Source organism: Oreochromis niloticus, linkage group LG4, assembly GCF_001858045.2.
Source record: "Oreochromis niloticus isolate F11D_XX linkage group LG4, O_niloticus_UMD_NMBU, whole genome shotgun sequence".
Lineage (NCBI taxonomy): Eukaryota > Metazoa > Chordata > Actinopteri > Cichliformes > Cichlidae > Oreochromis > Oreochromis niloticus.
In genome coordinates, this window is record NC_031969.2 from 32,620,559 (window position 1) to 32,634,456 (window position 13,898).

The 13,898-nt window shown below is 40.4% G+C and overlaps 1 protein-coding gene across 1 annotated transcript; it reads right to left on the reverse strand.

Moving 5' to 3' along the window:
* Positions 1-1,418: 1,418 nt before the first annotated feature.
* LOC100699194 (uncharacterized) lies at positions 1,419-9,955 on the reverse strand. Its single transcript, XM_019357601.2, has 3 exons — positions 9,513-9,955; positions 7,794-7,803; positions 1,419-1,976 (listed from the first exon to the last, which is right to left on the reverse strand). The coding sequence occupies exons 1-3, from the start codon at positions 9,927-9,929 to the stop codon at positions 1,543-1,545; spliced, it is 861 nt and encodes a 286-aa protein (XP_019213146.1). The 5' UTR covers positions 9,930-9,955; the 3' UTR covers positions 1,419-1,542.
* Positions 9,956-13,898: the final 3,943 nt, after the last annotated feature.

The following is a 13,898-nucleotide window of genomic DNA, read 5'->3' on the forward strand; positions in this document are numbered from 1 at the left end:
ATCCTCCCTATTCTGGTATTTTAAAGAGTACTTAGCAGAAATATTAAGCAACCTAACTAATAGGGTTGCAAACTCCCCCCCTCAAAAAATAGGGAACCACCCCCCACTCTCCACCTCATGATGCTTAATCGATGTAATCAACTTAAATTTGATGCAGGGTGAAAAAAAATGCACAGAAATAAATTATTTTTCAAGAATAATTAAATAGATTCAACATCTTTCTTCAACAGAATTGCAGACTGCACAGATGGTACCTTCCCAAAGGATAAAGTACTATAGCTTACTAGGTTAGATTAGACTTAACAGTTACTATATACAGTAATGGACTTCTATACATTTTACATCAGATTAAAACTTTGGGTGTAAGATTCAGATAATTATTTATTAAAAGCGAGACATTTTAAATGAGAATAAGAAAGAAAAGTATGTCTTTGTGCCCCCTTTTCCCTGTTCATGCCCTATCGGCCCCCCTGGCTAAACTTTGCTAGATCCGCCCCTGCACAGTTACCAGCCGTCAGCTACGTAGAAAAGGATCCTGGTGTAGAAAGTAATATTAAATACATTCTAACAACAGCTTATCAAGTTTAAAGGTGCTGCTGTTGTTCCGCCGCTGGTTTCCTCTTTCTGGTGCAAAGTGGGCCAAAAACAAACAAGAGAGACGGACTCGCGACAGGAAAGCCGATCAGCTGATCATTGATCAGTTTCATGATTGAAGTAGCACCAGCAGAGGGAGGGAGAGAGAGAGGCAGTCGCTCCATATATCGGTTGTTAAGCTTAACATGGGAACGCTTTACAAACATTCAGAGATGAACTTACACACTTGCTTCTCTCTGGGATAACTTCCTTGGAGATGAAATGCTGGTTTGGTAGCGAGGCTACAAATACACACAGCCGCTCTATCACGTGACGCATACTGCTGCAACGTGCTACGGTTATGAGCCGAGTTACGCCGTGTCGCAAGTTTTGTGAGCTGCTTTTTTGATATTTAATGGATCGGATTACATTTTTTATTTCTCGCCGATATCCGATCCAGTAATTTAGGTCAGTATCGGACCGATACCGATACGTAATATCGGATCGGTCCATCTCTAGTATATACACAGTATGGTGTCAGAGTAGGAAATGGACATCAGCCAAGACAGCTGTCAAACATCTGCTGACATCTTGTTGAATTGAGTTGTTTCAGCTTATATACTAATATTGTTTTATATTATATAAATATAACACAGGACTTAGTTACCTTTGTACAGTAGAAATGCTCTTCAAGAAGCTACTTTTACTTTCTTACTTTGAGTACATTTCAGAGCTGGTACGTTGTTAAAGTGATTTGATTTGATGTGTTTTCTGTGTTTTTTTATGCATAAACATATGGAATAATGAATGATTTACATATGAATACAAACACACCCACATAGTAAGTACTTTTTTATGACACATTTATTTTTCAGGTTACACTGACATGGTTACAAAAATATGTCAATTTATGATTTCTTATCCAAATATATAAAAATACATTTGAATAATCAGAACCTGCTCCTGAGTTTACCTATAACCCCAGGCGCTGCCTCCAGCGCCCTGGACAGGTTTTGGTTTGATGATGTCAATGACTGTGATTCGCTTCGGATCCCAGACACAATCCTCCTCCAGGCCACTTCGTACCATCCCACAGTTGGGCGGCACCCAGGCGGTGTCATATCCGTGGTCATGCCAGGTCTTCTGAAGTGGGTGGTTCTGACGATCGATGGCTTTAACCCTTCCCACGTTGACCTTAACCCTAATGACAACCTTGTCATGCACAGGGTGTTTCATGGGATAGCGACTTGCTTTCTCCAGGTCTCTGCTGAGGTAGACCCCTGGACCGAGCATCCCGTCCGAAGACCGGCAAAAACCTGAAGCCAAGATCGATCGAGCGTTCGCACTGGTGGTGCCGTGGTACATGGCATAGGTTTCACCATCTTCTGGCCCTTCATCGTCGACTCGAAATATCCCAGCAGGAAGACCGTCATCTTCAACCCACTCAAAGCTCATTTTTCAGATCCAGATGTTGGTGTCAGTGTCCCTGCAGGAGAAAAAGGGTTACTGACCTGAGGACATCAATGTAAATAAGACAAACAGATAAGATTAGCTATAAAACTAAGAATTTTCCTCAGTAAACGTCCAAGCAAATTTACCCCAGGTGACCCTACAGGCCTCAGTTAGCATGTTAAAGGTTAAAGTTCATGACAGTACAATTAGAAAAAGAGGAGAAAGCCTCTTCGCTCTAAAACAAACAACATTTATGTCTTTGGTTTTCAATATGTTGAGCTGGAGATCAGTGATCAGGGCTCAACAACAAATCCGTGGCTGGTTTTGCTGCCGTGCAAAAGACCAACAATAACCGTCTTATTTGCATACTTTAAAATGGTTTTACTGTCAAATGTGCTCCGACACAGGTTTGTGTACAGAATCGCCAACAGCAGGGGACAGAACACACCCTTCTGGTGAACCAGTCGATGTCACAACCTGCTCAACAAAACCCTGTTTACTCGGACTCTCTGGGTCCTGTTAGGAAGTCATCCAGAAGGATTTTTACTCGAGTCACACCGATCGAAAAGCCCGTGCATTAAAGGCTGTGGTTGAATCTTATCAAGTGCAGAATAAATGACAGTCTGACCTCTGACCCCTCAATGAGCTCCTGAATCATAGAGTGTAGTTAGATTTCCACACTGTACACTTTCACTTAATTTTCTGTTCGTCTGAGGATATATTTAAACATTTTAGAAACTGCTAAGAACCAAATTACTTTTTACTTTGATTAACTCAAAGTAAAAATACAAATAAATACATTTTTGCTATATTTGAAATTTAAAACAGTGTGACCTTAAAGTTGAGCAGCTGATACCAAAATACTGTAATGTTTTTATGGCAAAAATGTAAATATGATAGGTGTAAAAGACTGGGGACAATCATAAAGTTTCAAATGACAGTTTTCAAACACTGAACTCATTGAAAAGTTTGCCATTAAGTACAATTTAAGACTAGCTCAGGTTTGCTAAGTTACATTTTTCTGCAGCTTCTCAGTGGATCATTTAGTCCTGATAAAACTGACATAAATCCACTTTTATCAGTCAGGAAGTTCACAGCTGAGTCTAAATATGTCCTCATACACGCAGTACTGAGAACGTTCACTGTAAACATACTGTAAACATACCTCTCTGCAGGTTGGTCCAAGAATGGAGTCTGTGTCTCACTCTGCTTCTTTTAACAGTTGACGTCCTTCTTTCAGTTTTGTTTCACGTGCTGTTGCTAATCCTTTGCTTTAGGTTACAGACAATATGTACTAGGTGTGGTCAGTGTGTGAGTTAGGTTTCACTCCTGCCACCCAGCAACACACAGATCAGGTGTTTTCAGCCAGAGTGAAACTTTTGGCACTTTCAAATTTTCCTCCATAAAAGTTTTGTGATATTAAAGGAAATTTGTCTCTTTAATATTTATAATTTTATGCTCTTGTTCAGATGCAGATGAGTTATATAACAGGTTATCAAAAGATTATAAAAGAAACACGTAACAGGAAATGCCCATCCAGCCAGGTTCCTGCTGTATTTGCAAATGTTTCCATTGTTCTGCTGCAGACTGTCTTTCATTTGGACCAATGAAAGTTTACGGGAATGTGGCTGATATATTTCCCATATACCTAGCTCCTGCTGTGGCTCTAGGTCTCCTGCTAACTTTGCATTTATGTGAAGCTGCAGATGCTGAAAATGACAGCCTGAATACAATTTATTATTACACTAAATTGGCTTATCTCAAAATATAAAAGACCCCATCAGTCTCTTTAGTCACAGATTTGTTCTGACAGATAGCACAGAAAATTAACTGTGCTGTGGGGTATACAGTTCATTATAGCAGATGTCTTTCTGAAAGTGCTGTAACTAATAACCATTTCCCACTACTACCTACTCGAGTTGGCTCTGCACGCCTCGGCTCATTTTTGGGGGGTTTTCTATTAGGTGGTAGTACGTGGTCTCACAAAAAGACGAGCAGCAGGTTTACCATCACCTCAACGTGCTTCTTTGTTGTGGTGTTCATTTCTCACAGAAATGACATCAACATGACCGGAACTGATTTAATGCGAGTCAAGCCGAGTAGGTACTAGTGAAAAAGAGCTTTAAGAATATGATTCCTCCACTTTTATCTTCTTCATTTCCATGTGCCAACACGGTGCAGAGCAACTACCTGAACTCTACTCCTACAGAGGTCGATTATCTTGTTAATAGTTTTCAACCCTGAGTACTGTGGCTCACCTAAAAAAGAGAGCCTCAAATCAAAAGCGCTGGACTCCCTGGTATAACTGTAGGTATTACAGGTACTGCACTGCAGTGGTTTGTATCATATCTATCTAATAGACTCCACTTTGTGCATGTAAATGGAGAGTCCTCTTCACACACTAAGGTCAATTATGGTGTTCCACAGGGTTCAGTGCTAGGACCAATTCTGTTTACATTATACATGCTTCCCTTAGGCAGCATCATTAGAAGACATAGCATAAATTTTCACTGCTATGCAGATGACACGCAGCTCTATCTATCCATGAAGCCAGGTAACACACACCAATTAGTTAAACTGCAGGAATGTCTTAAAGACATAAAGACCTGGATGGCCGCTAACTTTCTGCTTCTTAATTCAGATCAAACTGAGGTTATTGTACTCGGCCCTGAAAATCTTAGAAATATGGTATCTAACCAGATTCTTACTCTGGATGGCATTACCTTGGCCTCCAGTAATGCTGTGAGGAACCTTGGAGTCATTTTTGACCAGGACATGTCCTTCAATGCACATATTAAACAAATATGTAAGACTGCTTTCTTCTATTTGCGCAACATCTCTAAAATTAGAAATATCCTGTCTCAGAGTGACGCTGAAAAACTAGTTCTTGCATTTATTACTTCCAGGCTGGACTACTGTAATTCTTTATTATCAGGATGTCCTAAAAACTCCCTGAAAAGCCTTCAGTTAATCCAAAATGCTGCAGCAAGAGTCCTGACAGGGACTAGAAAGAGAGAGCAGATTTCTCCTGTTTTGGCTTCCCTTCATTGGCTTCCTGTTAAATCCAGAATTCAAAATCCTGCTCCTCACATACAACCTGATGTATCAATCTCTCCTGATAAATTACGTAATCAACTAAAAAAATGCTCTAATTTCCCTTCAAGGTGGTCTAGGTGAGGAAGACCAATGAGACCTAGTACAAAGAAGGGGTGGAAAGGGAATAAATAACTCACCTATGTTTCTCAAACATTAAGTCACCTGTCCATGTTTCACTTTCGTTTCATGTCTTGCACATTCTCTTGTCTTTCAGACACATAAGATGGTATTCATTAGGTGTGGTTAGCACACGTACCTCTCTCCAGGTTCATTCAGGAATGGAGTCTGTGTTTCACTCTGCTCTGTTTAAAAAGAGACATCCTTCTTTCAGTTTTGTTTCACATGCTGTTGTTAAGTCCCTCACTTTAGGACCACACCCAGTAAATAATGTCTATAGCCTAAAGTGAGGGACTTAACAACAGCACGTGAAACAAAACTGAAAGAAGGATGTCTCAGAGTGGTTTGAAATGAAGTTTATTAAAGTGGAATTCAAAAATGAATTTACCTGTGAGTTTGTTTTGTTGCTTAAGAATAAGCTACCTGTCATGTCGTTGAACCTGTTGTAAATCCATGTTTAACTCTCATTTTTCTGTTGCAGATTTCTTTGTCTTTCACTTTCAGTCAGACTGGATGGTGTCGGTTAAGAGTGGCAGACTCAGATGAAAGGTTCATTGTTTTACTTTTCCCCAAGAGGGCACACAGATTTATGTTTATACTGCCTTTGTTTGTTTGTTTGTTTGTTTTTGTTTTGTTTTTGTTTGTTTGTTTGTTTTACAAAAAAGAGGTTTTTTTGATTGATAACTTTGTCCTGTTGTTGGCAGACCAGGCGTGTGATCGGTCATATGATGTGAACAGCGCTTCTTTTATGATTGTGCTTCATAGGTGGACTGGGAAACCCTGGGTCAGCGTATAGAACTGATAACAATAGTCAGTGATAATTTTATTGTCCCCAATCGGAAATTGATTTGCTGCATGTCCACTCATCAAACAAAACAGATATTTGAAAAAAACAAACTGATAGAACAGCCCAAGTTTTATCAAGAGCTACAAGAAAGTCCCATCCTCTAGTTCGCAGTGATCGGTTGCATCACTGGAGGGGACGAAGCGGCTTACAGGAGAGAGGTGGCCGGTCTGGTGTCATGGTGTGAGGACAACAACCTCACCCTCAACACTGACAACTGACAAGACAAAGAAGATGATAGTGGACACGAGGAAGAAGAGGAGGCCTCACCAGCTGCTGTTTATCCAGGGCCTTGATGTGGAGATGGTGAGCAGCTTTAGGTACCTGGGTGTCTACATCAGTGAGGACCTCACCTGGACGCTGAACACCACACAGCTGGTCAAGAAGGCTTAGCAGCGGCTGTATTTCCTGAGGAGGCTGAGGAAATTTGGGATGTCAGCCAAGATCCTCAGCAGCTTCTACAGCTGCACTGTGGAGAGCACACTGACCAGCTGCATCACTGCATGGTACGGCAGCACTGCTGCTATGGACCACAAACGCCTGCAGAGAGTGATAACAACCACGGAGAACATCACCAGGACCCGGCTGACCTCTCTGCAGAGCATCAACCATCGCAGAGTCCAGAGGAGAGCTGCCTCCATCCTCAAAGACCCCACACACCCCCAACAAGGACTGTTCACACTTCTGCCCTCGAGACGGAGGTTCATAACTGTGAAATCCAAACATCCCGACTCAACAACTCCTTCTTCCCCACTGCCATCAGACTCTTGAACAGCTGACCCATTTTTGAACAGTAATAATAATTTTTTGCACATCACGTCACCCTGCATATTAAGCTACAGCTCTTTTGCACACATCTCTGTTTCAGACTTCAATATTCAATATTTTTGTCTCCCTTCCAGTCTTCATTTATTTATTTTTACTATTTGAATTGCATCTGTTCTATTTCTATTGCATATATTGTAGAAATGTTTAGCTTATTTTAGAGTTTAGAAATGTGTTAAGATAGAATGTAGAATTATGGTAGAGACACTGACACTGCCCTGGATATAAATAAAGGCCTGACTGTGTCATGAACTTAGGAGTAGATCTTAGGAGACCCTCCCCAGTTGAACTGTGAAAGTAAGACAAAGAGGAGTTAATGTTAAGTGGAAATTCCTCAGGGCATACCCAGGTGGGGGTCTCAACATTTAACTTGATAACTGTGGTCTGGAGGGGAGATGGTATTTATGGCCCCTAGGAAGAGACACACACCCACAGTGTTTTAACTGATATACTCACACATCCACATGCACACTCACTCACGTGCACTCACATAGACACGTGGGTACGCGCACACACAGGCACTCACGTGCTCGTGCACATAGACACAGACACAGAGTTTGCAGCACATTGTGGGGGATTTATGATGGGGTTGCTTCTATAAAGCTGGGCGTAACTAACAAAGGGGGAAGATTGTTGCAGAGGGACACCGGCCTCGTCTTCCCTTCTAGAAGTGCATGCTTAAATGAAGATGAATAAAGATGAATAAAGATTTTGTAAAAATAACTACTGAGTTCCGGTGCCATCTCTGGATCCCTCGACGAATAAAAGAACCGGGGTAAAAACTGATTTCGCAACAATATTAATCGGCATCTGTGGGTGGACAGCAAAGAAACAATTTCATTGCACAGAGAAATGCCTTTTTTTTCTTTGGACACATGATAATAACCACTTTGAATCTTTGAATCTTGACTCTTGAAGGAAGTGCTGTGTATGACAGTGTTGGAAACAACAGCAGGTATAAAAGACACTTTGTCTTGGGGTCTTCACTGCAGGCACTTCACACTGACGACCTGAGGGAAGCAGCTGAAAATTTGACTTTTCATTCTAAGAGCCTGAGTCTGTTCAGTCCCGTGACAAAGAGACAGATTACCGTACCAAACAATGCTACAAAACAGAACAGATTAAAAATGTATCATCATTTCAGATGAAACATAAAAAACTCAATTTCCTTAAAAACACAGCCATTGTTGGACCTTTTTTTTTGTAGCAGCAAAATGTGACTCAAAGGGCAGAACATCAAAAACTACCCTCCAAATACTTCTAACTGTCCACCAGTTCAATGGCTGCTGGCACCATTTACTATTGTTAGTGCAGGATGGGGCATGACTTCCTGGAGTCAGTGACCATGTCCTTAGTTTTCAGGGTGTTGAGCTTTAAAAATGATCTTTAAAATTTAAAGGTCTTCACTATGACTCCAGGTTTTATGTGCTGTAGATGACAATTTTATGCTCTCATTCAGAATCAAAGCAGGCTCCGCCCATCCAGCCAGATTCCTGCTGTATTTGCAAACGTTTGCATTTTCTGCTGCAGGCTGTCTTACGTTTACACAACATAAACCAGCTTACGGGAATATGGCTGACATATTTCCCATAAATGCGATCACTGCAACTCTAAGGTTACTGCTAACTTTGTATTTACACTTTCAAATGTCTCTGAGTATTATTTTACATTTTCCAGGAGGTTTTTTTTTTTTTTTAAGATGAAAAGACAAACCCATGCCTCCTAAAAAGAACAAGATCCCCTATGTGTCTTTTTAATGATTTTATATTTTTTAAGATTATGATGTCTTTTTAGTTTCGTCATGTCTGTGGTGCTCATGTCTCCAACTGTTTTACTTTTATGCATTTTTATAAATATTTTGTGTTACCAAGTTATACAGTGTCTGATCAGATAGAAATGTATTCCTATTTATTTTTAAATATAGTAGTGAATATATGAAAGTTTACCATTTTGAATAAAGTATGAAAAGTCTCTTCCAGTTAGAAGTTTTTCTGTCCCACTGTCACCAAGTCCTGCTTCACTGATGGGGTTTTCTCACTTAGATAGTAGGGTCTTTACCTTACACACTAAAAATGTTTTAATATGAATAAATATTGAATTCATGTTACAGAGATAACAATATCCAGTTTGAAAAGGGAGACAGAGAGGCAAAGTTGACAATAGAATAAAGGTTTTATTAATAACTAAACAAAAAAGACACACAAGCCTGTATTTTACCCCAAAAGAAAGACACACCAAAACAAAACCAAAAAGTGTCATTCAAAGGCTACACGGACCAAGGATAATCTTGATAATCTTGATAATCTTGATGATCATGACTGCGTTTACTTCGGCCTGATGTCTTTCTGGCCTACAATGACACATACAAAACTCAATGTCTCTTTTTTTAAACATCAAAATATATAAAACACTTCTGAATATCCAAAATACAATATTAACTGCTTCTGGAACTTACCTGTAGTTCATCCCAAAATATGTCCAATTTTCTTAATCCCTCATTTAAAAAATCATCGTCAGGATCATTTGAGTCGTAGTAATTATGTTCTGGGAGGTCTGCGAGGTAGTAAGTTGAGATCGGTCTTGAACCAGCTCCAGTATCCCTAACAGATTTTGGTTCAATGGTCTCAAGGATTGTGATTTGCTTGGGATCCCAGACGCAGTCCTCTTCCAGGCCACTTGTCACCATCCCACATTTGGGTGGTACCCAGGCGGTGTCATATCCTCGGTCATGCCAAGTCTTCTGAAGTGGATGATTCTGGCGATTGATGGTGATGACCTTTCCCACGTTGACCTGAACCTTAATGACAACCCTGTCATGCTCAGGGTGACCGATGGGATAGCGACTCGCTTTCTTCAGGTCCCTGCTGAGGTACACGCCCCGACCGAGCATCCCATTCGAAGACTGGCGAAAACCTGAAGACTGGATCGACCGAGCATTTGCCCTCGTTGTGCCATGGTACATGACATAGGTTTTACCATCTTTTGGTTCTTCACAGTCCACTTGACTCCTCTCAATGCTCATTTTTTAGATTCTGATAATGGTGTCAATGTCCCTGTAGGAAGAAGGGTTATTATGATGACCGCATCATCAAATTAAGACAAAAACAGGGTAAGGGTTACTGTTCAAAAAGGCTTATTGTTATTATATGTCAAATGAAGAAGAAAAGAAATTTGACTGTACTTTAAATTCATCTTTAAGTAAAGTTAACCTTAAAGCCTCTGACAGAGGTCATTAGTAACCTTCACTAATGTTGTTTCTGTACGCTGATAAACTCTAAATCACGACTGAAACTCTAGAAATGAACAATACATCTGAAAGAGTCACAAAGCTGATTAGTCAATAAGCAGCTAACTGGACTTTAATTGGCACTTTATGTCCACAGAACTATCTGTGAAAATCTAGACTTTGAAGAAAAAAGAAAAGCGTGTTAGCTGAGTTCACGTACCTCTCTCCAGGTTCATCCGAAAGTGCAGTCTGTGTCTCAGTCTGCTTCATTTAAATAACACTTCAGATTGTAGATGATGTTATTTATTGGGTGTGGTCTGTACAGGAGTTGTTATAGGTTTCAGTCCTGAGAACCAACTGCACACCACTCAGGGTCTACCAGACAAAATGGGCTTACGAGAACTTTCTTTTCCTCCACAAAAGATTTATGATTAGCACAAATTTGCCTTTTCAAAATGTATATTTTTCTATAGGTCTGTAAGATGAATTACAGGCAGTCAGAAATATCAGAAGGAAATGTGCAAACGGGAATCACCTGTCCAACTACATTCCTACCAATATCAAAGTTTCCATTGTAAGACTGCTTTCTTTCATTTGCGCAACATCTCTAAAGTTAGAAATATCCTGTCTCAGAGTGACGCTGAAAAACTAGTTCATGCATTTATTACTTCCAGGCTGGACTACTGTAATTCTTTATTATCAGGATGTCCTAAAAACTCACTGAAAAGCCTTCAGCTGATCCAAAATGCTGCAGCAAGAGTCCTGACAGGGACTAGAAAGAGAGAGCAGATTTCTCCTGTTTTGGCTTCCCTTCATTGGCTTCCTGTTAAATCCAGAATTCAAAATCCTGCTCCTCACATACAACCTGATGTATCAATCTCTCCTGATAAATTACGTAATCAACTAAAAAAATGCTCTAATTTCCCTGTCCAACTACATTCCTACCAATATCAAAGTTTCCATTGCTCTGCTGTGTTCTCTCTTACATTTCTCACCACATAAAACATCTTATGGGAATATGGATGACATACTGTTAGGTCCTGGACTTTTGGAAAATGGCACACGTTTGTAATTTTGCCTCTGTACACCACCACAATGGATTTTAAATCCAGTCAAGATTTTTAAAAATCAAGATCTGAGTAAAATTAAAGTGCACACCTTCAGCTTTAATTCAAGGAGGTTAACAGAAGTATCGTATTAACTGCTTAGGAATGACAGATATCTTTATACACAGTCCCCCTTTTTTAGAGGCCCAAAACTAGTAGATAGTGATGGAGGAGCAGTTTCACTGCCAGGTTAGGCCTGCTCCAACATGACAAATTAAATGACTAAAAGATCTGGAGTTCATTCCAAATGTTTGCCTCTATCACATCTCTTTGGACCTCGTATTCAGAGTTCTAGTGAACAGCTTCCAAATACAAGGTCATCACTAGGCTGAAAGAACAAACATAGAGAACTGAGAAATAGAAAAACTTTAGGGTTTACAAGATGGTGCAAACCACTGGCTGTACTCAGGAACAGGAAGTCCAGATTCAGTCAGAAAACATCTAAAAGAGAAATAATACTTTGGACAGATGGAACCAAGATGAATTTGTACCAAACTGATGGGAAGAGTAAAGTATGGAGAAAGACAGAAGCATACCACATGATCCATCAAACATGGTGAAAGCAACGTTAGGGCAGGAGCTTGTAGGCCTGCCAGTAGAACGAGGTCATTATTGTGATGGCTGATCGCGGCAGCAGGATGAACTGTGATGTGTGCTCAGATTCATCCCACAGATGTAATATTATCTACAGCTACTTTTAATACCATCGATGTTAAGTTAGACTCTTTTTCTCCAATTGATCTTTCTGAGTTAACTTCAATAATTAATTCCTCCAAACCATCAACGTGTCTTTTAGACCCCATTCCTACAAAACTGCTCAAAGAAGTCCTGCCATTAATTAATGCTTCAATCTTAAATATGATCAACCTATCTATAATAATCGGCTATGTACCACAGGCCTTCAAACTGGCTGTAGTTAAACCTTTACTCAAAAAGCATCTCTAGACCCAGCTGTCTTAGCTAATTATAGGCCAATCTCCAACCTTCCTTTCATATCAAAAATCCTTGAAAGAGTAGTTGTCAAACAGCTAACAGATCATCTGCAGAGGAATGGCTTATTTGAAGAGTTTCAGTCAGGTTTCAGAGCTCATCACAGCACAGAAACAGCTTTAGTGAAGGTTACAAATGATCTTCTTATGGCCTCTGACAGTGGACTCATCTCTGTGCTTGTCCTGCTAGATCTCAGTGCAGCGTTTGATACTGTTGATCATAATATCCTATTAGAGCGATTAGAACATGCTGTAGGTATTACAGGTACTGCACTGCAGTGGTTTGTATCATATCTATCTAATAGACTCCAATTTGTACATGTAAATGGAGAGTCCTCTTCACACACTAAGGTCAATTATGGTGTTCCACAGGGTTCGGTGCTAGGACCAGTTCTGTTTACATTATACATGCTTCCCTTAGGCAGCATCATTAGAAGACATAGCATACATTTTCACTGCTATGCAGATGACACGCAGCTCTATCTATCCATGAAGCCAGGTAACACACACCAATTAGTTAAAGTGCAGGAATGTCTTAAAGACATAAAGACCTGGATGGCCGCTAACTTTCTGCTTCTTAATTCAGATCAAACTGAGGTTATTGTACTCGGCCCTGAAAATCTTAGAAATATGGTATCTAACCAGATTCTTACTCTGGATGGCATTACCTTGGCCTCCAGTAATGCTGTGAGGAACCTTGGAGTCATTTTTGACCAGGACATGTCCTTCAATGCACATATTAAACAAATATGTAAGACTGCTTTCTTTCATTTGCGCAACATCTCTAAAATTAGAAATATCCTGTCTCAGAGTGACGCTGAAAAACTAGTTCATGCATTTATTACTTCCAGGCTGGACTACTGTAATTCATTATTATCAGGATGTCCTAAAAACTCACTGAAAAGCCTTCAGCTGATCCAAAATGCTGCAGCAAGAGTCCTGACAGGGACTAGAAAGAGAGAGCAGGTTTCTCCTGTTTTGGCTTCCCTTCATTGGCTTCCTGTTAAATCCAGAATTCAAAATCCTGCTCCTCACATACAAGGTCTTAAATAATCAGGCCCCATCTTATCTTAATGACCTTGTAGTACCATATCACCCTATTAGAGCACTTCGCTCTCGCACTGCAGGCCTACTTGTTGTTCCTAGAGTATTTAAAAGTAGAATGGGAGGCAGAGCCTTCAGTTTTCAGGCCCCTCTTCTGTGGAACCAGCTTCCAGTTTGGATTCGGGAGACAGACACTATCTCTACTTTCAAGATTAGGCTTCAAACTTTCCTTTTTGCTAAAGCATATAGTTAGGGCTGGACCAGGTGACCCTGAATCCTCCCTTAATTATGCTGCAATAGACGTAGGCTGCCGGGGATTCCCATGATGCATTGAGTTTTTCCTTTCCAGTCACCTTCCTCACTCTCTATGTGTTAATAGACCTCTCTGCATCGAATCATATCTGTTATTAACCTCTGTCTCTCTTCCACAGCATGTCTTTATCCTGTCTTCCTTCTTCGCCCCAACCGGTCGCAGCAGATGGCCCCGCCCCTCCCTGAGCCTGGTTCTGCCGGAGGTTTCTTCCTGTTAAAAGGGAGTTTTTCCTTCCCACTGTCGCCAAAGTGCTTGCTCATAGGGGGTCATATGATATGATTGTTGGGGTTTTCTCTGTATTTATTATTGTGCG